We start from the raw sequence: 27,013 nt of genomic DNA, 5'->3' as shown, positions 1-27,013 counted from the left end.
TCACATTGCGGGTACCTCATATGGTGTAGATGGTGCTTTGGATTTTGTGCTTAACCTGAATGTGTTGACCATTTTCTAAGAGTTCCACTGTTTATTTCTGCACTATATTCATATATCCATCTTATCTAGTAAGTCCCTTCGGCTGCTCCCTTGTTTGCACTCGGGGTCGCCACAGCAAATCCAAGGTGGATCTGCATGTTGATTTGGCACAGGTTTTACGCCGGATGCCCTTCCTGACGCAACTCCACATTACATGGAGAAATGTGATTTGAACCCAGAACCTTCCGAACTGGAACCAAGCGCATTAACCACTTGGCCACCACCCCTGCTGCTAGCACCACCCCTGCTATATATCCATCTTATCTAATGATCAGAATGTTAGCGTTTGTCCATGTGTGTAAGAGCTAACATGTTCCGTTGCTATCATTAATGTACCTCAGCCTGGTGCTAAATTATTACGTGCCCCAAAGCTCCTCCTAGGATTCTCTTTCTCTGTGAGTATTGACATGGGCTGCTGGATGGAGTGCATTTTTCAGACATTTTGATTGACTCAGGAGGTTCTTACGATACTTCAGCAGCCATCAGAGGAAATCGAACTGATATTAGCTGCTGGGGGCGTCTGGCCTTCAGAACTGATGTAAAGAGTCCAACATTGTTCAATCTGCATCTTAATTGAAATGTTATTCAAGATTCTCATCTCAGTACATTGATTTTTCTTCTACAGCAACAACTGCTAAATCAACTGAAATTGAATGTTGCACACTTTACACCCCAAACCCCCCCGGTCACCTATTTTGTCCTTCTATTCTTTGTCTCACAATCAGTTTTACACATAAGTGCTGATTGGCTGAAGCTGCTTGTTCTGTGTTTAATACATCTTAATCACATGTAATCCTAATCCACTCTGGACAATATGTGGAGGATACAGCATATGGTGTGGACTTTCAACCAATGGTCTAACAGCATAACAATGTGCACAGAGGAATAAAATAAGAACTGGTGCAGTGAATAGTGGACATGATACAAGCCAGTATTGGTTACAAGCATGTTACTAATTTTATTTCTAATTTTGGTGGACACTTTTGTCCAAAGCAGCTTGCAGTCGCACACTGCTGACCTTCACATTGATACTGGTTCGGGGTCTTGCTCAAGGACACTTCAACACAGAGAAATGAGTCGGATTTGATTCCCCAAATGTTTTAGACAATAAACAACCCATTCTGCCAAATGAGTTGCTGTTGTACCATTAAGGAAAAACACAATTGGATAATGCACTCTCTCACCAACAGAAGCCTATAAATCTTTCAGATCTGTCATAGATGTCTTGGTGGCTTCCCTCACTGGTTTCATTCCAGCATGGCCATACACTTTTTGATAACCATCCATGTGATACCAATTCGCCATACAGCAACATACGATTTGTATTTCTTAGTAATCAATGTGGAAGAAGTCCATGACTTCTTTCTGTCACTGACTTGAAAATGTTTCTGTCCTTCTCTTGATTTGTCTCAAGAAAACTGTAAAATTAAATTTAACTGAATAAAATTGTCCCATTCTTTTTTGTGATGTGTTGCAGGCCTTAAAAGCAGGTATGTGAACAAATTACATTGATCACACAAATTATCTTGGGTTCATACTGTCTGCAATGAAATCGAAGTCAAAGTAAATGTAAGGATTACTGCACGTTTTTAAAAAATTTGCAAGCTCTATATCATGCAAAGTGTTTTTTGTACAAACTTTTACTTGTAGTTTTTGAATAACTGTAGAACAGAACAAGATAAATTATTCAAAATGAAAAAAACTCAACAAATAAACAGAACCAGACCAAGCAAAAAGAGACAAGAAATGGGGGGGGGCAGCAGTGAAAATTAACATACATTTGTTTTAAAATAATAGTTTGAAAAGTAAGAAAGGCTCCAAATCCTGAAAATAGCTTTTATTTGCATACACAGAAATGCATTTGGAACAGTTCACATTCTATTCCAAATCAAAACATTAAGTAAAATTTATTACTTTACAGAAAGTGAAGAAAAATGAATATAAGGCTGTTTAAAAAAAAAAAAAAAAAGTGCAGTGTCTGTCTTGTTGTCTTGTCTTGTAAATGTGTCTGCTGGTTAAAGTGCATTTCTCTGTGAAAATCTGAGTAAAATGATTCGTTCCAGACATTGTTATGAAAAACAGCAAACTTTGATTAAAAAGTTCATTGGAGAGGGGAAAACATATAAAGAAGTGCAGAAAATGATAGACTGCTCAGATAAAATGATCTCAAGTGCTTTAAAATGGAAACCAAAACCAGAAAGACGTGTAAGAAAACAACAACAACAAAAAAAAACACCATTCAAATGGATCAAAGAATAGCCAGAGTGGCAAAGATAAGCTCCAGGGTAATAACAATTACAAAATACCTATGTGAAGACATGATATGGGCAAGAAGCCCCTACAAAGTCCCACTGTTGAAAGAACACATTCACTGGCTGAGAGAAATGGTGCAACATTTTGTGGACTGATAAAAGCAAGATTGTCCTTAATGGTAAATGGGCTGCACTTATATAGCACTTTTCCATCTGCATCAGAAACTCAAAGTGCTTTATGCCTTCACTCATTGACACTCACACACCGATGTCAGAGTGCTGCAGAGGCGCTCGCTATACACCAAGAGCAACTAGTGGATTAAGGACGTTACCCATGGGTAAGGTCCAGTTTGGCTGGGTTTTGAAACGAGGATCCTGCCAACTTTGGGACCTTGGCTGGAGTGACACTGTGTGCACCGAACATTTTTGGTAACCCAAATAAAAAAAAAACAGTATTCTGTTTGATCCTTCTCCTTCCTTTATCTGAAATATTTCAGCAAGCTCATCTACAGGTGTGTGAGAGGCAAATAAAGAAAAATGCAAAGAATTGCTGGGGGGTCAAGATGGTCCTGATTGAGGGGTCTGGGGGCGAAGCCCCCCAGAAGCTGAAGGGTTTTAGCCATGTTAATGATCTCCAGAAACACTTTCTGCAGTGAATTTGCAAGGAGAGATAGGGAGGCAGCTGTATATTCAACTCTTTACAAGTTGGACAAAATCTGTCTTCATGACAGTAACTTCTGTGCTGTGTGTGTCTTCTTTCCAAAACTGGAGAGAAGGACTCAAGCCTCGAGCCAGTTGGAAGACTCAAGCCTAATGCCACTGAAATTATTCATTCATTCATCTTCAGCCACTTTTCTGGGTTCGGGTCGCGGGGGAACAGCTAAAGCAGGGGACCCCAGACTTCCCTTTCCCGGGCCACATTGACCACCTCTGACTGGGGGATCCCAAGGCGTTCCCAGGCCAGTGTGGAGATATAATCTCGCCACCTAGACCTGGGGCTTCCCCGGGGTCTCCTCCCAGATGGACGTGCCTGGAACACCTCCCTTGTGAGGCGCCCAGGAGGCATCCTTACCAGATGCCTCAACCACCTCAGCTGGCTCCTTTAACGCGAAGGAGCAGCGACTCTACTCCGAGCTCCCCACGGATGACCAAACTTCTCACCCTATCTCTAAGGGAGACACCAGCCACCCTCCTGAGGAAGCCCATTTCGGACGCTTGTACCCATGATCTAGTGCTTCCGGTCATGATCCAACACTAATGACCATAGGTGAGAGTAGGAACAAAGATTGACCAGTAGATCGAGAGCTTCGCCTTTTGGATCGGCTCCCTTTTCATCACAACAGTGCAGTAGAGCGAATGCAATACCACCCCTGCTGCACCGACTCTCCGGCCAATCTCGTGCTTCTTCGTCCCCTCACTCATGAACAAGACCCCGAGGTACTTGAACTCCTTCACTTGGGGCCAGGCCGTATTCTCTACCCAGAGTACGAAATCAATCAGTTTCCTGCTGAGAACCATGGCCTCAGATTTAGAGATGCTGATCCTCATCCCAGCCACTTCACACTCGGCTGCAAACTGATCCAGTGTGTTGGTGGTCACCAGCGGATGAAGCCAACAGGACCACATCATCTGCAAAAAGCAGTGATGAGACCCTGAACCCACCAAACTGGAAACCCTCCTCCCCCCGACGATGCCTTGATATCCTGTCTATGAATATCACAAAGAGGATTGGTGACAAGGCGCAGCCCTGGCGGAGGCCACCCTCCACCGGAAACGAGTCAGACTTACTGCAGAGCACCCGAACACAGCTCTCGCTTTGCGAGTACAGAGATTGGATGGCCCTGAGAAGGGACCCCCTCACTCCATACTCCCGCAGCACCTCCCACAGTATCTCCCGGGGTACCCCATCATACGTCTTCTCCAAGTCCACAAAACACATGTAGACTGGGTGGGCATACTCCCAGGCACCCTCCAGGATCCTTGTGAGAGTAAAGAGCTGGTCGGTTGTTCCACAACCAGGACGGAACCTGCATTGTTCCTCTTCAATCAGAGGTTCGACTATCAGCCGAACCCTCCTTTCCAGTACCCTGGAGTAGACTTTACCAGGGAGGCTGAGTAGTGTGATGCCCCTGTAGTTGGCACACACTCTCTGGTCCCCACTTTTAAATATGGGGACCACCATCCCAGTTTGCCACTCCTTAGGCACTGTCCTAGACCTCAACGCAATGTTGAAGAGACATCTTATCCAAGACAATCCCTCTACACCCAGAGCCTTGAGCATTTCTGGACGGATCTCATCAACCCCTGGGGCCTTGCCACTGCGGAGTTGTTTGACTACCTCAGTGATTTCCACCAGGGAAATTGATGAAAATCCTCCATCACCTTCCAGCTCTGCCCCTACTATAGAGGGTGCTCCGGTCTGATGCAGGAGTTCCTCAAAGTGTTCCTTCCAGCGCCGGATTACATCCTCAGTTGAGGTCAACAGAGTCCCATCCTCACTGTAGACAGCTTGGATGGTTCCCCGTTTTCTCCTCCTGAGGTGTCTCACCATCCACCAGAAGCACCTTGGTGCTGACCGTATGTCCTTCTCCATGGTTGCTCCGAACTCCTCCCACACCCGCTGCTTTGCCTCTCCCACAGCAGAGGCTGCTGCCCTTTGGGCCTGTCAGTACCTTGCAACTGCCTCTGGAGTCCTCTGAGATAACATATCTTGTGATATGAAATTATCTTGTTTTTAAATAAATACCTTTGAAGCCCCCAAATCCTCTTACTTTTGTACAACTATGTAACAACATTCCCTTATTGCAGAAGCATTTCACAATTTATATCTCTATTACATACAGTATTTTATGATGATACAATCACATAACACAAGTATAAATGTATTTAAACAAAAATATAGTCAAAATTTCAAGATGCACATTGAACCTTTATTATTTACAGTTTTTTCTTATTTGCTAAGACATATTTCTCGAAAGCTGCTCTCCTTTTCTCTAACTGAACACAAAACCCAGTTTTCAAGCTACAACCCCAATTCCAGTGAAGTTGGGACATTGTGTAAAATGTAAATAAAAACAGAAAACAATTATTTGCAAATCCTCTTGAACCTATATTCAATTGAATACACCGCAAAGAGAAGATGTTTAATGTTCAAACTGATAGACTTTATTGTTTTTGTGCAAATATTTGCTTATTTTGAAATGGATGCCTGCAACATGTTTCAAAAGAGCTGGGACAGTGGTAGGTTTACCACTGTGTTACATCACGTTTCCTTCTAACAACACTCAATAAGCATTTGGGAACTGAGGACACTAATTGTTGAAGCTTTGTAGGTAGAATTCTTTCCCATTCTTGCTTGATGTACGACTTAAGTTGTTCAACAGTCCGGGGTCTCCGTTGTCGTATTTTGCGCTTCATAATGTGCCACACAACCCTTCTGATTATATTATGGACTGTAGATGATGGAATCCCTAAATTCCTTGCAATTGACCGTTGAGAAACATTGTTCTTAAACTGTTGCACTAATTTTTTCACGCAGTTGTTTACAAAGTGGTGATCCTCGCCCTATCTTTGCTTGTGAACGGCTGAGCCTTTTGGGGATGCACCTTTTATACCCAATCATGACACTCAGCTGTTTACAAACAGGTGTTCTTTGAGCATTCATCAACTTTCCCAGTCTTTTTTTGCCCTGTCCCAACTTTTTTGAAATGTGTTGCAGGCATTCATTTCAAAATGAGCAAATATTTTGCACAAAAACAATAAAGTTTATCAGTTTGAACATTAAATATCTTGTCTTTGTGGTGTATTCAATTGAATATAGGTTGAAGAGGATTCACTTTCACTTTGTTTATTCAGTGTCTCCAAAGGAGCAACGAGCTGTACAGCAATGGGAATACAAAAAAAAAACACAGAATAAAAGAAAGAAAGAAAAAAAAAAGGATTTGCAAATCATTGTATTCTGTTTTTATTTACATTTCACATAACGTCCCAACTTCATTGGAATTGGGGTTGTACATTCACAAAACCCCAGACTCTTCTTGCAAAACCAAACGTTCACCTCAAACAGTTCAGTCTGTGCTCAAAACTGAACTATGTTGCCAAATCGTGCCCCGAGTCAATCAAAATTATAAACACTACTGAGCAGTCTCTAAACAATACATAGAAAAACAGAAAATACAATGCTCAGGGCATGAAGCTGTAGAAATAAATGTTTTTTGTTCACTGTAGGCTAAATGCATGTTGCAAAACAAAAAACCTGTGCATTTAGCACTGGTACATTTTAAAAAAAGTGCAAAAAAACAGAAATCCTGTGCATTTACACATAGCACTTGTACAGTACAAAAACTAATAGAAATCATGTGCATTTAGCACTTGTATACAGTAAGCCTACGTAAAAATAAAATACAAAATATACATGCAATACTAGGCCTACAAACAATTAGACTAACCCTCCATTACAATACTACAGTACATTGGCAGTGTGATGTACTGAAACATGTATTTACTTACAGTAGACTGTGGTACAGTATATAGTATAGTCGTACACTAATTCCTGTCAACATTTACATACTATAATGTCAGAAAAGGTAATTACCTGTTCTCTTCTCTAAATCTTGGGATTATGGTGGACACAATTTTGAGTTGTTTTCAACCGTGACACCAGTGCTTTAACTGTTTCACTTTTGCCACGTGTGCTCACCATTATGCAACACAGGTGCATCACAATGAAAATGTGTTGGCAAGTTGTGTCTAAACAGGTGAAAAGTGCTTATGGTTTTGCCAAAAGAGTAACTGATTCAATCAGTGGGTTCAGGCAACTGAGCATTTGGTTCAGACAATAGGGTTTAGTGTTTTAGCCATTGAGGAAAAACTGTAACGTACATAACGGTGCCTGTTTATTGTTCCATGCAAATGCTATGTTAAAGATTGGACAGCAGATGTTGCCATATTTAATTGTATTAATTGCTTCAAACACTGAACCATTACAACACAATTGCTTCATATTGATTCAGTGGTTCAAAATGTTTCGGTTTCTCCATCAGTAATAATTATTAATAAAATACTTCAGCGACCACACGTTTTCAGCGCATGTGCACAGATAGACCTATCATGAATACTTGCTAACCAGGACATTAAATAAAGTATGACAACGTCCTTTAAATTACCTAGTTTGCAACTAGTTGAAGTCTGTAGCTTTCTGTGTCAACACACTGATTAGGCTACAGATGTAGCCTAATCAGTTATTATTGATTAGGCTTAATTATTGATTAGGCCTTATTCAATCTGTTAGGCTATTTTATTGGCTTACTTTTGTCATCCAAAAAGTGTCCGACTCAGAAAGAAGCTTTGAACCTATACTCCAGTTCTCTCTGAACTCAGCGTTCAGAGATACTGCAATCAGAACACTGTCAGCAGATGTTAACAGCTGTTTAGGATGTGCGCCTTAAACTCCTCTCTTTTTAGTAAGAAACTGCGCTGTGGTCTAGTCTGGTATAATCTTTTCATCAACAGAAAATTAAGGGGAGAAATTTTTATTTTGGCGTGACATTTCTTGCTTGTGCGTGAGAGTGTGAGATTGGTGCTGAAAGCATGAGTCTCACGCCAGATGCGTGAGAGTTGGCAACCCTGTTCTGGTCTGAAGCCTAACGCCTAACCACTAGACCATCACCTCCCAGGTCTACGGGCCGCTGACAGTTTCTCAGATGACCCCCAAAAACTGAATTCAGGCCACAGTACACTGTGAAGACAGTGAAGCATGGTGGAGCAAGCATCATGATATGGGGATGTTTCTCATACTATGCTTTCGGGCCTATTTATCACATACCAGGCATCATGAGTCAGTTTGAATACATCAAACTACTTGAAGAGGTCATGTTACCTTTATGTCAAAAAGGAAATACCCTTGAAAATGGGTGAAGATAATGACTACAAACACACTAGCAAGTGAGCAGCATCTTGGTTCCAGACCAACGAGGTTAAAGGACGTGTCGCACCGAAATCATAACCATTTAGATTTAGGCTCTTAGTGACCATCTGTTGATACACCGGGATTACTTTGTGCACTTCCGTGACGTGACTGGTCTCAAAGTGTATGGCATTTGCAACAAACGGTTATGGAGACCACCAAAAACAAAGTACTCATGACCAAAAAATGCAGAGCAATTCTGAAATGTAGTCCAATCATCCTAGACTGGAACATCTGTTCACAGGTGCCACAAGTTGGTCGACCACATGCAACACAGATGTGAAGCAGTTCTCAAACAGTGGTCATACAACTAAATATTAGTTCAGTGATTCACAGGAAAGATACATCTTCAAGCTTTTTTCAGTTTATACAGTAAATATTTGTAAAGAAAAATGTAGAAACTATTTTTTTGAACAGTCTTTCTTTTTCTTCGCTTTATGTAAAGTAATGACAAATTTGATAAATTTTCTTCATAGTTTTATTTGGAACAGAATGTGCAGTGTTCCCAATGCATTTTCCGCTTATGGAAATGAAAGCTGTTATAAGGATTTTGAGCTTTACTCACTTTTTCAAGCACGTTGCTATTATTTTGAACACACCTAGCTAGTTAGCTGCATATGCTTCAGAGCACCGTGTATTAGATTTTGAAGGCTGAACCTTATTCCCCCCCCCCCCCCCCCCAGCCTCAGCTAAGTGAGCAAAGAAACAGATTTTTTTTTAAGTTAAATTGATTTTAAGAATCTGAGTTTCTCTATTTGTATGCATTTGTCAGCCAGCCATCTCTGAAACGAGGGTGTGGATGATTTTACTTTAATCTTTTGGCAACAGCCAAACCCAGTGTCAAATTGCTGTGTAATTGGAGTTTTGTTCTTGTTTTGCATGTTTGATAATTCTTTGTTGTACTTTGTTTATTTGATCGCTGTTACTGTTAGAATAGAGTAAGTAGGGGGTCATCCCTTTGAGTCTGGTCTGCTTGAGGTTTCTTCCTCAAAAAAGACCAGAGGGAGTTTTTACTGGCCACTGTTGCCTCTGTGCTTGCTCAGGGGGGTTAGTGTTGTTAGACTTAACCTTGTGAAACGCCTTGGGGTGGGTGACTTATGTTGTGATTTGGTGCTATATAAATGAATTGAATTGAGCTTAGGGAGGTGTGTAGAAGCTGGTGAGCAGCCAAAGCTGGGCAGTCCAGGGTCCATAGGCAAGGGTCTTTGAATACTAGTCTAGTATTTCAGGCCAGTTTGAGCAGTGAAGGACGGGACCAGAACAAATGAGACAAAGTACCCTGTGACACGTGACTTTGGTCGCACATTGGCGAAATTGAGGGGTAAAGTCTGTGTAACCTGGATTTACAACAGTGAAGCCAATGAATAACTTTAATTTGAAACAGTTTGTGCCTGCTATTAATGAAGCAGATCTCGATTGTACGCAGGGTCCTGTCTTAGTCAGCTTCAGTTTGATACCCAGGTGCTTCTTCCAGGACTCCCAAATACCTGCTGTGTTGGCAATGTTGCAACCAAACAGACCCATAAATTGAGAAACAAGGTGCTTGGAGCCACGAGGGTTATTCAAGATACCAGACGATGGGCATTTCCCTGGAAGAGATTAAAAATTATAAATCTTGAATCGGACAAAGCATCCGACCTGTAGGTAATGAAAAATATGTGGTAGTGGAAATTTCTAAGTCAAAAGAACATCCACCTACAAACAGGTCTGATCAGGTTTGATCAGGATATGTCCTTCAATGCGCATATTAAGCAAATATGTAGGACTGCTTTTTTGCATTTGCGCAATATCTCTAAAATTAGAAAGGTCTTGTCTCAGAGTGATGCTGAAAAACTAATTCATGCATTTATTTCCTCTAGGCTGGACTATTGTATCAATCAATCAATCAATCAATTTTATTTATATAGCGCCAAATCACAACAAACAGTTGCCCCAAGGCGCTTTATATTGTAAGGCAAGGCCATACAATAATTACGTAAAAACCCCAACGGTCAAAACGACCCCCTGTGAGCAAGCACTTGGCGACAGTGGGAAGGAAAAACTCCCTTTTAACAGGAAGAAACCTCCAGCAGAACCAGGCTTAGGGAGGGGCAGTCTTCTGCTGGGACTGGTTGGGGCTGAGGGAGAGAACCAAGAAAAAGACATGCTGTGGAGGGGAGCAGAGATCAATCACTAATGATTAAATGAAGAGTGGTGCATACAGAGCAAAAAGAGAAAGAAACACTCAGTGCATCATGGGAACCCCCCAGCAGTCTAAGTCTATAGCAGCATAACTAAGGGATGGTTCAGGGTCACCTGATCCAGCCCTAACTATAAGCTTTAGCAAAAAGGAAACTTTTAAGCCTAATCTTAAAAGTAGAGAGGGTGTCTGTCTCCCTGATCTGAATTGGGAGCTGGTTCCACAGGAGAGGAGCCTGAAAGCTGAAGGCTCTGCCTCCCATTCTACTCTTACAAACCCTAGGAACTACAAGTAAGCCTGCAGTCTGAGAGCGAAGCACTCTATTGGGGTGATATGGTACTATGAGGTCCCTAAGATAAGATGGGACCTGATTATTCAAAACCTTATAAGTAAGAAGAAGAATTTTAAATTCTATTCTAGAATTAACAGGAAGCCCATGAAGAGAGGCCAATATGGGTGAGATATGCTTTCTCCTTCTAGTCCCTGTTAGTACTCTAGCTGCAGCATTTTGAATTAACTGAAGGCTTTTCAGGGAACTTTTAGGACAACCTGATAATAATGAATTACAATAGTCCAGCCTAGAGGAAATAAATGCATGAATTAGTTTTTCAGCATCACTCTGAGACAAGACCTTTCTAATTTTAGAGATATTGTGTAAATGCAAAAAAGCAGTCCTACATATTTGTTTAAAATGCGCTTTGAATGACATATCCTGATCAAAAATAACTCCAAGATTTCTCACAGTATTACTAGAGGTCAGGGCGAGCAGGAGCCACACTTACAGTCTTTTCAGCACTGGACTGTGGAGGACATTGTCAGAGGTGTAAATAGCCAGACTCTTGATTGTCATTTATTGATTGTGTAATTCATTATTATCAGGTTGTCCTAAAAGTTCCCTGAAAAGCATTCAGTTAATTCAAAATGCTGCAGCTAGAGTACTGACGGGGACTAGGAGAGAGCATATTTCACCCATATTGGCCTCTCTTCATTGGCTTCCTGTTAATTCTAGAATAGAATTTAAAATTCTTCTTCTTACTTATAAGGTTTTGAATAATCAGGTCCCATCTTATCTTAGGGACCTCATAGTACCATATCACCCCAATAGAGCGCTTCGCTCTCAGACTGCAGGCTTACTTGTAGTTCCTAGGGTTTTTAAGAGTAGAATGGGAGGCAGAACCTTCAGCTTTCAGGCTCCTCTCCTGTGGAACCAGCTCCCAATTTGGATCAGGGAGGCAAACACCCTCTCTACTTTTAAGATTAGCCTTAAAACTTTCCTTTTTGCTAAAGCTTATAGTTATGGCTGGATCAGGTGACCCTGAACCATCCCTTAGTTATGCTGCTATAGACTTAGACTGCTGGGGGGTTCTCATGATGCACTGAGTGTTTCTTTCTCTTTTTGCTCTGTATGCACCACTCTGCATTTAATCATTAGTCATTGATCTCTGCTCTCTTCCACAGCATGTCTTTTCCCTGATTCTCTCCCCTCAGCCCCAACCAGTCCCAGCAGAAGACTGCCCCTCCCTGAGCTTGGTTCTGCTGGAGGTTTCTTCCTGTTAAAAGGGAGTTTTTCCTTCCCACTGTCGCCAAGTGCTTGCTCACAGGGGGTCGTTTTGACCGTTGGGGTTTTTCTGTAATTATTGTATGGCTTTTGCCTTACAATATAAAGCGCCTTGGGGCAACAGTTTGTTGTGATTTGGCGCTATATAAATAAAATTGATTTGATTTGATTCAATAGAAACAAACTCCATGTGTTTCCAGGTGTGGTAAGCTTTATCTGACCAGGTGGTATGAAGGAATGATTAAAACAAACTGGTGCTTGTACAGATGTTTCTGGTGAACTCAGAATGTCTCTAACGTGATTTAAAATTCTGACAGTTTTTCAACCCAAATTAAATCCAGCCAGTGCCCCAGACTTCTCCAACTGGCATGGAGGAACGTCTTGCATAGATAGCCACAAGGAGGCTTCATAGGTGAGATGACATGGAGACCCCTTTGCCAAAACATCAAAGCCCTGAAATTAGCAGCCCAGTAATAGTGCCTGAACACAGCCAAACTTTTTTTTTTGATTTGGGGTTATCATTTCATATACGTAATAAAAGTTAGCAGTCACGAGTCACTGGTAGCTTAAGTCATCGTTATGCTAATGTTTCGTTGGCTTATCAGTTTACCTTTTTCACAGTTATCTGTTCATTTAGCGAATTAGCAGTTAGTGAAGCTAACTTTTAGGTTACCTGTGTCCACCATAGGTAAAACGGGTCATAATTCAAACATTCATTCTGCACATTGATTCCACCTCAGCCACTTTCAACACACTTCAAAGAAGACAGCCCTTAAGGACAGAGAACACATTGACACATTATGGGTTGGGGCGGAGCCACATCACTTCCGGCGAAGAGACGAATCCGAAAGTGAAAATTCATACTTCCATGACTGGCAGCCAATTCACTGGCCAAAAATGGCCACCAGAGTGTGCTTGATGTAAAGTCTGACCCAACCCATAGAACAGTCATTTTGCAACAGTCCAGTAATTCCAATAATCAATATTCTGTGTTGGGCCTTTGTTGTGTTGGCTGTGTTGTGTTTGTGATGTGTTGAACATTGTTCATCTCTGCTCTGTCACAGATCAGTCCCAGCAGGACAGGTTGAACTCTGTTGCAGTGGCTGGAGCTGTGATGGCCGCGGCATTGGCTCTCTTTCTCATTATCATCTTCATCATTGTTATCATTGCTGCACGAAAGGCCTCACCTCCTGACTGCTCTGACAAAGTGTAAGTCTACCAAATAATTAATGCACCACAAAATGCTGCACTGTTTAATTGATGACATCATACCTCACAAGATTGGCTGAAGCCCATTCAGTTCATATATATATATATATATATATATATATATATATATATATATATATATATATATATATATATATATATATATATATACAAAACCCTAATTCCAATGAAGCTGGGACGTTGTGTAAAATGTAAATAAAAACCGAATACAATGATTTGCAAATCCTCTTCAACCTATATTCAATTGAATACACCACAAAGACAAGATATTTATTGTTCAAACTGATAAACTTTATTGTTTTTGTGCAAATATTTGCTCATTTTGTAATGGATGCCTGCAACACATTTCAAAAAAGTTGGGATGAGGCAACAAAAGACTGGGAAAGTTGATGAATGCTCAAAGAACACCTGTTTGGAAACAGGTGAGTGTCATGATTGGGTATAAAAGGAGCATCCCCAAAAGGTTCAGCCATTCAATCAATCAATCAATCAACTTTTTTCTTATATAGCGCCAAATCACAACAAACAGTTGCCCCAAGGCGCTCCATATTGTAAGGCAAGGCCATACAATAATTATGAAAAACCCCAACGGTCAAAACGACCCCCTATGAGCAAGCACTTGGCAACAGTGGGAAGGAAAAACTCCCTTTTAACAGGAAGAAACCTCCAGCAGAACCAGGCTCAGGGAGGGGCAGTCTTCTGCTGAGACTGGTTGGGGCTGAGGGAAAAAACCAGGAAAAAGACATGCCGTGAAGGGGGGCAGAGATCGATCACTAATGATTAAATGCAGAGTGATGCATACGGAGCAAAAAGAGAAAGAAACAGTGCATCATGGGAACCCCCCCACAATCTACGTCTAAAGCAGCATAACCAAGGGATGGTCCAGGGTCACCCGATCCAGCCCTAACTATAAGCCTTAGCGAAAAGGAAAGTTTTAAGCCTAATCTTAAAAGTAGAGAGGGTATCTGTCTCCCTGATCTGAATTGGGAGCTGGTTCCACAGGAGAGGAGCCTGAAAGCTGAAGGCTCTGCCTCCCATTCTACTCTTACAAACCCTAGGAACTACAAGTAAGCCCGCAGTCTGAGAGCGAAGCGCTCTAATGGGGTAATATGGTACTACGAGGTCCCTAAGATAAGATGGGACCTGATTATTCAAAACCTTATAAGTAAGAAGAAGAATTTTAAATTCTATTCTAGAATTAACAGGAAGCCAATGAAGAGAGGCCAACACGGGTGAGATATGCTCTCTCCTGCTAGTCCCCGTCAGTACTCTAGCTGCAGCATTCTGAACCAACTGAAGGCTTTTTAGGGAACTTTTAGGACAACCTGATAATAATCAATCAATCAATCAACTTTTATATACACTCAACAAAAATATAAACGCAACACTTTTGGTTTTGCTCCCATTTTGTATGAGATGAACTCAAAGATCTAAAACTTTTTCCACATACACAATATCACCATTTCCCTCAAATATTGTTCACAAACCAGTCTAAATCTGTGATAGTGAGCACTTCTCCTTTGCTGAGATAATCCATCCCACCTCACAGGTGTGCCATATCTAGATGCTGATTAGACACCATGATTAGTGCACAGGTGTGCCTTAGACTGCCCACAATAAAAGGCCACTCTGAAAGGTGCAGTTTTGTTTTATTGGGGGGGGGGGGATACCAGTCAGTATCTGGTGTGACCACCATTTGCCTCATGCAGTGCAACACATCTCCTTCGCATAGAGTTGATAAGGTTGTCAATTGTGGCCTGTGGAATGTTGGTCCACTCCTCTTCAATGGCTGTGCAAAGTTGCTGGATATTGGCAGGAACTGGTACACGCTGTCGTATACGCCGGTCCAGAGCATCCCAAACATGCTCAATGGGTGACATGTCCAGTGAGTATGCCGGCCATGCAAGAACTGGGACATTTTCAGCTTCCAAGAATTGTGTACAGATCCTTGCAACATGGGGCCGTGCATTATCCTGCTGCAACATGAGGTGATGTTCTTGGATGTATGGCACAACAATGGGCCTCAGGATCTCGTCACGGTATCTCTGTGCATTCAAAATGCCATCAATAAAATGCACCTGTGTTCTTCGTCCATAACAGACGCCTGCCCATACCATAACCCCACCGCCACCATGGGCCACTTGATCCACAACTTTGACATCAGAAAACCGCTCACCCACACGACGCCACACACGCTGTCTGCCATCTGCCCTGAACAGTGTGAACCGGGATTCATCCGTGAAGAGAACACCTCTCCAACGTGCCAAACGCCAGCGAATGTGAGCATTTGCCCACTCAAGTCGGTTACGACGACGAACTGGAGTCAGGTCGAGACCCAGATGAGGACGACGAGCATGCAGATGAGCTTCCCTGAGACGGTTTCTGACAGTTTGTGCGGAAATTCTTTGGTTATGCAAACCGATTGTTTCAGCAGCTGTCCGATGGCTGGTCTCAGATGATCTTGGAGGTGAACATGCTGGATGTGGAGGTCCTGGGCTGGTGTGGTTACACGTGGTCTGCGGTTGTGAGGTTGGTTGGATGTACTGCCAAATTCTCTGAAACGCCTTTGGAGACGGCCTATGGTAGAGAAATGAACATTCAATACACGAGCAACAGCTCTGGTTGACATCCCTGCTGTCAGCATGCCAATTGCACGCTCCCTCAAATCTTGCGACATCTGTGGCATTGTGCTGTGTGATAAAACTGCACCTTTCAGAGTGGCCTTTTATTGTGGGCAGTCTAAGGCACACCTGTGCACTAATCATGGTGTCTAATCAGCATCTTGATATGGCACACCTGTGAGGTGGGATGGATTATCTCAGCAAAGGAGAAGTGCTCACTATCACAGATTTAGACTGGTTTGTGAACAATATTTGAGGGAAATGGTGATATTGTGTATGTGGAAAAACGTTTAGATCTTTGAGTTCATCTCATACAAAATGGGAGCAAAACCAAAAGTGTTGCGTTTATATTTTTGTTGAGTGTATATTACTTTTTATATAGCGCCAAATCACAACAAACAGTTGCCCCAAGGCGCTTTATATTGTAAGGCAAGGCCATACAATAATTATGAAAAACCCCAACGGTCAAAACGACCCCCTGTGAGCAAGCACTTGGCAACAGTGGGAAGGAAAAACTCCCTCTTAACAGGAAGAAACCTCCAGCAGATAATAATGAATTACAATAGTCCAGCCTAGAGGAAATAAATGCATGAATTAGTTTTTCAGCATCACTCTGAGACAAGACCTTTCTGATTTTAGAGATATTGCGTAAATGCAAAAAAGCAGTCCTACATAATTGTTTAATATGCGCTTTGAATGACATATCCTGATCAAAAATGACTCCAAGATTTCTCACAGTATTACTAGAGATCAGGGAAATGCCATCCAGAGTAACGATCTGGTTAGACACCATGCTTCTAAGATTTGTGGGGCCAAGTACAATAACTTCAGTTTTATCTGAGTTTAAAAGCAGGAAATTAGAGGTCATCCATGTCTTTATGTCTGTAAGACAATCCTGCAGTTTAGCTAATTGGTGTGTATCCTCTGGCTTCATGGATAGATAAAGCTGGGTATCATCTGCGTAACAATGAAAATTTAAGCAATACCGTCTAATAATACTGCCTAAGGGAAGCATGTATAAAGTGAATAAAATTGGTCCTAGCACAGAACCTTGTGGAACTCCATAATTAACTTTAGTCTGTGAAGAAGATTCCCCATTTACATGAACAAACTGTAATCTATTAGACAAATATGATTCAAACCACCACAGCGCAGTGCCTTTAATACCTATGACATGCTCTAATCTCTGTAATAAAATTTTATGGTCAACAGTATCAAAAGCAGCACTGAGGTCCAACAGAACAAGCACAGAGATAAGTCCACTGTCCGAAGCCATAAGAAGATCATTTGTAACCTTCACTAATGCTGTTTCTGTACTATGATGAATTCTAAAACCTGACTGAAACTCTTCAAATAGACCATTCCTCTGCAGGTGATCAGTTAACTGTTTTACAACTACCCTCTCAAGAATCTTTGAGAGAAAAGGAAGGTTGGAAATTGGCCTATAATTAGCTAAGATAGCTGGGTCAAGTGATGGCTTTTTAAGTAATGGTTTAATTACTGCCACCTTAAAGGCCTGTGGTACATAACCAACTAACAAAGATAGATTGATCATATTTAAGATTGAAGCATTAAATAATGGTAGGACTTCCTTGAGCAGCCTGGCAGGAATGGGGTCCAATAAACATGCCGATGGTTTGGACGAAGCAACCAATCAATCAATCAATCAATCAATTTTTTTTATATAGCGCCAAATCACAACAAACAGTTGCCCCAAGGCGCTTTATATTGTAAGGCAAGGCCATACAATAATTATGTAAAACCCCAACGGTCAAAACGACCCCCTGTGAGCAAGCACTTGGCTACAGTGGGAAGGAAAAACTCCCTTTTAACAGGAAGAAACCTCCAGCAGAACCAGGCTCAGGGAGGGGCAGTCTTCTGCTGGGACTGGTTGGGGCTGAGGGAGAGAACCAGGAAAAAGACATGCTGTGGAGGGGAGCAGAGATCGATCACTAATGATTAAATGCAGAGTGGTGCATACAGAGCAAAAAGAGAAAGAAACAGTGCATCATGGGAACCCCCCAGCAGTCTACGTCTATAGCAGCATAACTAAGGGATGGTTCAGGGTCACCTGATCCAGCCCTAACTATAAGCTTTAGCAAAAAGGAAAGTTTTAAGCCTAATCTTAAAAGTAGAGAGGGTGTCTGTCTCCCTGATCTGAATTGGGAGCTGGTTCCACAGGAGAGGAGCCTGAAAGCTGAAGGCTCTGCCTCCCATTCTACTCTTACAAACCCTAGGAACTACAAGTAAGCCTGCAGTCTGAGAGCGAAGCGCTCTATTGGGGTGATATGGTACTACGAGGTCCCTAAGATAAGATGGGACCTGATTATTCAAAACCTTATAAGTAAGAAGAAGAATTTTAAATTCTATTCTAGAATTAACAGGAAGCCAATGAAGAGAGGCCAATATAGGTGAGATATGCTCTCTCCTTCTAGTCCCCGTCAGTACTCTAGCTGCAGCATTTTGAATTAACTGAAGGCTTTTTAGGGAACTTTTAGGACAACCTGATAATAACCAATGAAACCAATGAAAATAACTCAGACAGAACAACCGGAGAGAAAGAGTCTAACCAAATACCGGCATCACTGAAAGCAGCCAAAGATAACGATACATCTTTGGGATGGTTATGAGTAATTTTTTCTCTAATAGTCAAAATTTTGTTAGCAAAGAAAGTCATGAAGTCATTACTAGTTAAAGTTAATGGAATACTCAGCTCAATAGAGCTCTGACTCTTTGTCAGCCTAGCTACAGTGCTGAAAAGAAACCTGAGGTTATTCTTATTTTCTTCAATTAGTGATGAGTAGAAAGATGTCCTAGCTTTACGGAGGGCTTTTTTATAGAGCAACAAACTCTTTTTCCAGGCTAAGTGAAGATCTTCTAAGTTAGTGAGACGCCATTTCCTCTCCAACTTACGGGTTATCTGCTTTAAGCTACGAGTTTGTGAGTTATACCATGGAGTCAGACACTTCTGATTTAAAGCTCTCTTTTTCAGAGGAGCTACAGCATCCAAAGTTGTCTTCAAAGAGGATGTAAAACTATTGACGAGATACTCTAACTCCCTCACAGAGTTTAGGTAGCTACTCTGCTCTGTGTTGGTATATGACATTAGAAAACATAACGAAGGAATCATATCCTTAAACCTAGTTACAGCGCTTTCTGAAAGACTTCTAGTGTAATGAAACTTATTCCCCACTGCAGGGTAGTCCATCAGGGTAAATGTAAATGTTATTAAAAAATGATCAGACAGAAGGGAGTTTTCAGGGAATACTGTTAAATCTTCTATTTCCATACCATAAGTCAGAACAAGATCTAAGATATGATTAAAGTGGTGGGTGGACTCATTTACTTTTTGAGCAAAGCCGATAGAGTCTAATAATAGATTAAATGCAGTGTTGAGGCTGTCATTCTCAGCATCTGTGTGGATATTAAAATCGCCCACTATAATTATCTTATCTGAGCTAAGCACTAAGTCAGACAAAAGGTCTGAAAATTCACAGAGAAACTCACAGTAACGACCAGGTGGACGATAGATAATAACAAATAAAACTGTTTTTTGGGACTTCCAATTTGGATGGACAAGACTAAGAGACAAGCTTTCAAATGAATTAAAGCTCTGTCTAGGTTTTTGATTAATTAATAAGCTGGAATGGAAGATTGCTGCTAATCCTCCGCCACGGCCCGTGCTACGAGCATTCTGACAGTTAGTGTGACTCGGGGGTGTTGACTCATTTAAACTAACATATTCATCCTGCTGTAACCAGGTTTCTGTTAGGCAGAATAAATCAATACGTTGATCAATTATTCTATCATTTACCAACAGGGACTTAGAAGAGAGAGACCTAATGTTTAATAGACCACATTTAACTGTTTTAGTCTGTGGTGCAATTGAAGGTGCTATATTATTTTTTCTTTTTGAATTTTTATGCTTAAATAGATTTTTGCTGGTTATTGGTGGTCTGGGAGCAGGCACCGTCTCTACGGGGATGGGGTAATGAGGGGATGGCAGGGGGAGAGAAGCTGCAGAGAGGTGTATAAGACCACAGCTCTGCCTCCTGGTCCCAACGCTGGACAGTCACAGTTTGGAGGATCCAAGAAAATTGGCCAGATTTCTAGAAATGAGAACTGCTCCATCTAAAGTGGGATGGATGCCGTCTCTCCTAACAAGACCAGGTTTTCCCCAGAAGCTTTGCCAATTATCAATGAAGCCCACCTCATTTTTTGGACACCACTCAGACAGCCAGCAATTCAAGGAGAACATGCGGCTAAACATGTCACTCCCGGTCTGATTGGGGAGGGGCCCAGAGAAAACAACAGAGTCCGACATTGTTTTTGCAAAGTTACACACCGATTTAATGTTAATTTTAGTGACCTCCGATTGGCGTAACCGAGTGTCATTACTGCCGACGTGAATTACAATCTTACCAAATTTACGCTTAGCCTTAGCCAGCAATTTCAAATGTCCTTCGATGTCGCCTGCTCTGGCCCCCGGAAGACAATTGACAATGGTTGCTGGTGTTGCTAACTTCACATTTCTCAAAACAGAGTCGCCAATAACCAGAGTTTGATCCTCGGCGAGTGTATCGTCGAGTGGGGAAAAACGGTTAGAGATGTGAACGGGTTGACGGTGTACACGGGGCTTCTGTTTAGGGCTACGCTTCCTCCTCACAGTCACCCAGTCAGCCTGCTTTCCCGACTGCCCGGGATCTGCCAGGGGGGAACTAGCGGCGGCTAAGCTACCTTGGTCCGCACCGACTACAGGGGCCTGGCTAGCTGTAGAATTTTCCACGGTGCGGAGCCGAGTCTCCAATTCGCCCAGCCTGGCCTCCAAAGCTACGAATAAGCTGCACTTATTACAAGTACCGTTACTGCTAAAGGAGGCCGAGGAATAACTAAACATTTCACACCCAGAGCAGAAAAGTGCGGGAGAGACAGGAGAAGCCGCCATGCTAAATCGGCTAAGAGCTAGTAGCTACGCAACCTAGCGGATTCCTAAAAACACACAAAGTGAATAATGTGTAAATAATTTAAAGGTGATTCAGCAGAAGGAGTGCCCCAATCAAGGCACCAAACAGGCCATGAAGCAGCACAGGCCACGCACGACAACAGTGCTAAAAGAGAAAAATAAAAAAAAATAAAAACGAAAGCGTTAGCAAGCTAGTTAGCTTGCCAACGCTGATGAAAGTTAGCTGATAAAAGTGCTCCGTCGCGATGTTTCGACCGTTAGAGGTCTTCCTTAGGCGTTGGAGCACAGTAAAAAAGTAAAAAAATAAAAATCAAAAAATAAAAAGTAAAAAAGTCTTGATAAAGACTGTTAATTCAAGTCCAAAGCAGCAGGTAGCAGTCTCAGTGTAAACAGTCCCAACAGAGAGCCAAAATTCTGATGTCCAAGCAATTCACAAGCAAAGATGGTGTGAGGATCACCACTTTGTAAACAACTGCGTGAAAAAATAGTCCAACAGTTTAAGAGCAGTGTTTCTCAACATTCAGTTACAAGGAATTTAGGGATTCCATCATCTACAGTCCATAATATATTCAGAAGATTCAGAGCATCTGGAGAACTTTCTACATGTAAGCGGCAAGGCTGAAAACCAACATTGAATGCCCGTGACCTTCGATTCCTCAGGCGGCATTGCATTAAAAACTAACATCATTGTGTAAAGGATCTTACCGCGTGGGCTCAGGAACACTTCAGAAAACCATTGTCAGTTAACACAGTTTGTCGCTACATCTACAAGTGCAAGTTCAAACTCTACCATGCCATGGACATCATCATCTCTACCATGGACATCCCTGGATATTTCAGCAAGACAATGCCAAGCCGCATTCTGCATGTGTTACAACAGTGTGGCTTCATAGTAAAAGAGTGCGGGTACTAGACTGGCCTACCTGCAGTCCAGACCTGATGCCCCTTGAAAATGTGTGGCGCATTATGAAGCGCAAAATACGACAACGGAGACCTTGGACTGTTGAACAACTGCAGTCGTACATCAAGCAAGAATGGGAAAGAATTCCACCTACAAAGCTTCAACAATTAGTGTCCTCAGTTCCCAAAAGCTTATTGAGTGTTGTTAGAAGGAAAGGTGATGTAACACAGTGGTAAACATACCACTGTCCCAGCTTTTTTGACGTGTTACAGGCATCCATTTCAAAATGAGCAAATATTGCACAAAAACAATAAAGTTTATCAGTTTGAACATTAAATATCTTGTCTTTGTGGTGTATTCAGTTGAATATAGGTTGAAGAGGATTTGCAAATCATTGTATTCTGTTTTTATTTACATTTCACACAATGTCCCAACTTCATTGGAATTGAGGTTGTATAATCTATAAGATCTCAGACTGTCTCAGTTTGTCTCACATCATCTACAACATACTCATGGGTCTGGGTTCTTGGAGTTGATCTTTGGTTCTCTGGTGCTCAGTCTGGAACACGGATCCTGTGGGATGAGGTTGAAGACTGGCTGGTAAATGCTGTCTTGGCAGAAAGCCCTTATTCTCTCCTGTTCAGTCTGTCAGATTGGCATGTTGATGTTGGCACAAAGAGGAAAAACTTTAAGATTAAATTATTTACTGAAAGTGCTACCCAGTCACACTAAAGTTGGCCACTCACTACACGATTATGCGGTATGATCATGCCTTATTGACGGAACATAGTGCCGTATCAACACACCACAGGAGCATATTTCATAAGAAATGCACAAGATGGGACACACATTACGCTGTGTACCTCAATTCACACAGCCAAGGATGAGCAGGCGCTTGTCCCATCTGTGGTTGATGCAGGACTTGACAGTAAGGGAAGTAAATATTTAAACGATGCAAGACGCTCCTCGGATCACTTCCCACATGGTCCTTTCTATGTGGAGTTTGCATGGTCCTCCATATTTGCGTGGGTTCCATCTGGGTCCTCTGGCTTCCTTCCACATAGACAAGCACTTCTGTTTTTTTAACAGCCTAAAAAAATAATTTTTCTTCACTTTCTGTAATATAATAACAAATTTGATGAATTGGCTGTAGGTGTGCGTGAGCATGCGTATGTGTTTGTCAGTCTATATGTGGCCCTGTGATGGACTGGTGTCTTGTCCAGGGTGTGCTCCGCCTCCCTCCTAATGACTGCTGAGATGCTTCCTTGCCTCCAGCTCCCCTGAAACCCTTAATTGGATAAGCAGGTTTAGAAAATTAATGAATAAATGTTGTCAATGTGCTTGTTCAAGAGATGGGTAAAGTTAGACCTCACTCTTGTGAAGCATCTTGGGGCAACTTTTGTTGTGATTTGGCACTGCATAAATAAATTGAATTCAATAACTCTACTGGGAGGCTATGTTGCATAGAGCACTCAAAGTGTTAATGGCTTTACAAAAGATATTATTTCCCCCATTTGATAAGCATTTGTGCTGTGCCAAATTGTCCTGTGCACACAATGTTTGTGTACTTGATATTATTGGGTGTTTGTGTGGACAATAAGAAACATAGAAATACATTAAGGTGGCACAGACTATAGTTTGTATGCTCAAAGAGAAATGGGTGTGTGATCCATCACCTCGGGTTTTCTATTGACCGGCTTCGCTGCGAATTAAATATTTATTTCATAGGTGCAAATTAATCAAACTACGGGAACAAATTATATGTTGGACACATGTAGGAAGATGTCAGGAGCAATACCTTTTTTCTTTTATTTTGTCTGCTCCAGTCACCCCAACACTGCTGTGCACCTTGGAGGTCGGGTCCTTTTAAAGGTGTGCAGCTTTTCTGGTTTAAAAAATTTCTGTCAGCTGCTCTTATCTGGGGTTTTAACAATGGAAACATGCATCTCCACCTGACACAAAGTCTGGTTCACAGATGAGTGCGTCATTATATTTGTTTTTCTTTGGCTGCAGCTGTTTTGAGCTGCAAATGTTTTGAGCTGCAAATGTGTGTGCACGCATGCGCACCTTTCTCTGCTCAGAATAATAAGTCCCTTCAGCTTCTCCTTGTCTTCATTCGAGGCCACCACAGATCTGAGCCAGATGGATTTGGTACCCGTTATTTATGCCTGATACCCTTCCTGATGCAACTCCACATTACATGGAGAGGTGGCCATGAACCGGGAACCTTCAGCACTGGAAGCAAGTGCTCTAACCGCTTGTCCACCATTTACTTTTAAATTTATACAAAAACAATGAAAGGCCTCCATGTTTTTGTTTTTGACTCTGTGCGTGCGTGCTTGCGTGCACACTAAATTGTTCCCAAAGAGAAGGTCCCTGTTTCCAGGCCATCCATTGTCCACGTGATGCTGATGTTGTGTCAGGAAGGATATCTGGTGTAAAACGTATGCCACATCAACAGGCGGCTCTATTCTGGACACGCTGCTGCAACCCCGAGCAGCTGAAAAAAGTTTCAGTTACGTCACTACGAAAAATTTTGAGAACTTTGCATGATTAAAACTGGCTCTTTTAGTGGTGAAACACTTCCTTCAAACACAGCCGAGTGCCTGAATATAGCAGAAAGGGAAATTAACTATGCATTAAGGATGTGGATGCTGTAAGATGGTGCACACTGGCAGTGCGCTACGTGCACAGATAAAGCACGTTGAGAGTGACCGCAGCAGGAAGTCCCAGTGGGACGAGACAGCCCTCCACCTCGCTATACCTTATCACACAGAAAGCTTGTCACCGAGAAGGCGAAATGCTTTTGACCACTTCTCTTCATTACTCTAAGTATTAATGGGGAGAATCAATGCTTGTCATGATGTCAGTTTCCATATTTGCATTTAGTGGTTGTTGATTAATATGAGAAAAAGACTTAACTTCATCATGTTAATAGGAACGCTGTGATTTAGAGACTTCAGGAGTAAAACTAATTTTACATTTAATTGTTATGTGTAGAAGTGAATCTCTCTGATATCCACATTGTCAGTTCCATTCATTATATGATCTCATAAGATAGAGGGACACACACACACACACACACACACACACACACACACACACACACACACACACACACACACACACACACACACACACACACACACACACACCTTGTGCCTGCGCTGCAGTGCTGCACCGCAGTGCATGATGACTTTAAGTGCTTTCCATTGGATCTGCATCCTTACCCATATACACACACAACACTGCTTCTGCTTATAGATATAAAAAATTTATATCTGTGATTATAAATATAACACAATGCTAAACTAGCCTCGGCCGTATGAGCATAATGGAGAAACAGAATGTGACATTCTGACCTCTTAAAATAGGTCAATGTTAGCCATCTTTGAACTTGTGCAAGCTACGGTAGTGTTCAGTTTTTTTTGTTGTTGTTGTTTTTTTTTCCGTAATTATTGTATGGCCTTGCCTTACAATATAAAGCGCCTTGGGGCAACTGTTGTGATTTGGCGCTATATAAATAAAATTGATTTGATTTGATTCAGAATAATAGTAGTGCTATGTGACTAAAAAGATTAATCCAGGTTTTGAATATATTTCTTATTGTTTCATGGGAAACAAGGTACCAGTAGATTCAGTAGATTCTCACAAATCCAACAAGACCAAGCATTCATGATATGCACACTCTTAAGGCTATGAAATTGGGCTGGATGAATCTTTTTAGTCACGTTGTGTGGGCCGCTGAAGAGGAGGTACTGCTGGCCCACCACCACCAGATGGCGCCCTGCTTGGAGTGCGGGCTTCAAGCCCGAGAGGGCGCCGGAGCCACTGGGAGTGACAGCTGTCACTCATCCTCAGCACCAGCTGTCACTCATTCATCATCATCACCATAAAGGCCGGACTGCAACTCCACCTCCTCGCCGAGAAATCAGCTACCATTCAGGTAATTTTCTCTGCTGACTCAAGACGTTGAGTAATAATCTGAACTTCTTTTGCAGCCGTTATCCTGTGGTGTTTGCCTTATCTGTGGGATTGGCGTTTGGTGTGATCAGCGACGGCTTCGCTTCACACTCCAATCAGATAAGTGGTTAGACGGGAGCTGCACGAGTGTGTGATTGGAGGTGGAGGTTCTCCCTCCTTTACTGAACACTGACTGTGGGATTACTGAGTGTGCGAACTCACACTCATCAGGGCTGTCTCTGTTTTCTAACAGCAGTACCGGGTCTGACTGCTGAAGACAGCGGCCACCTGGGGCACAGGGCTTGGCGGCTCCGGTGTTCTTCAGCTCCGTTGGTGGTGGAAGCTGTGTGGGGATCCAGCTCTTCTCTCGCCAGGCATCTTCTATCATCGAGCCTGCCCACACGTCACCTGGTGTATGATTGACAGTCCACCATATTGTTATTGTCTGTACGTCGTTGTGCGATTCACAACATTAAATTGTTACTTTTGGCTTATCCATTGTCCGTTCATTACCGCCCCCTGTTGTGGGTCCGTGTCACGACACTTTCACAACACACATAGCACTACTATTATTCTGAACACTACTGTATGTGTCCCAAGAACATTCCCTGTTAATTTGAAGACCCTGGCAATAATAGGACTGGACTTGCGCTGAGCACAGACAGATGCAACGCCTTCGCAGTACCCGATGGCCATATTTTGGCCTCGGGTAAAAATCAATGAAAGTGAAAAATCTCCCTCTGGATTTGGGTGTTTTTCTTGTTTTATAGTATTCCATGTCTTCACCAAGTGTCCTGAAAATCAGCACATACATTTTCAGTTAATCTGCTTTATAGCATTTAGTTAAATTTTTCTGCACAAAATCAACAAAGCTGCACTGACAGATTTTGCTCTAAAAATCAATGTTATTCCTTTCTTTCCAGATTGCACAGCTTTCTTTTACAGCTGCCTGTACAGTGTGGAAAACTAAACTCTGTTTGCTGCATTCTTTCTTTCTGTCTGTCTGAAGAATTGATCTTCCACCAACACACAAGCCGCCACCTCCTTACTCTAAGAGGGCGCCGGCGGTTCCTCTGGGCGTACACGCATCACAGGTGGCCTGGTTGTGTCAGGTAACTGCCTCCCTGTACCCCATTAAACATCACATCAATAAATAAGAACTGCTTTTAACACATCGCTATGCCAGAAAGAACAATTCAGATATATTCAAATCTGTAAGATTATGTAAAGTTTAATGGTTTCTTCCTATTCAAAATTTTGTAAAGCTTCTACATTTTTTTAA

At 42.1% G+C, this 27,013-nt stretch overlaps 1 protein-coding gene across 1 annotated transcript in view; it reads left to right on the top strand.

Annotated features, from left to right (window-relative positions):
* LOC117517626 (nectin-3-like protein) overlaps nucleotides 1–27,013 on the top strand; it is a 105,604-nt gene that overhangs the window by 66,776 nt on the left and 11,815 nt on the right. Inside the window, exons 6-7 of the mRNA XM_034178723.1 lie at nucleotides 13,118–13,262; nucleotides 26,741–26,843. Of these exons, the coding sequence (XP_034034614.1) occupies nucleotides 13,118–13,262; nucleotides 26,741–26,843 (248 nt within the window). The remainder of the gene's footprint in view (nucleotides 1–13,117; nucleotides 13,263–26,740; nucleotides 26,844–27,013) is intronic.

Source organism: Thalassophryne amazonica, chromosome 9 (assembly GCF_902500255.1).
Source record: "Thalassophryne amazonica chromosome 9, fThaAma1.1, whole genome shotgun sequence".
NCBI classification, from domain to species: Eukaryota; Metazoa; Chordata; class Actinopteri; order Batrachoidiformes; family Batrachoididae; genus Thalassophryne; species Thalassophryne amazonica.
The sequence above is the reverse complement of the archived record's forward strand: the minus strand, read 5'-3'. Positions and strand labels throughout refer to the sequence as shown.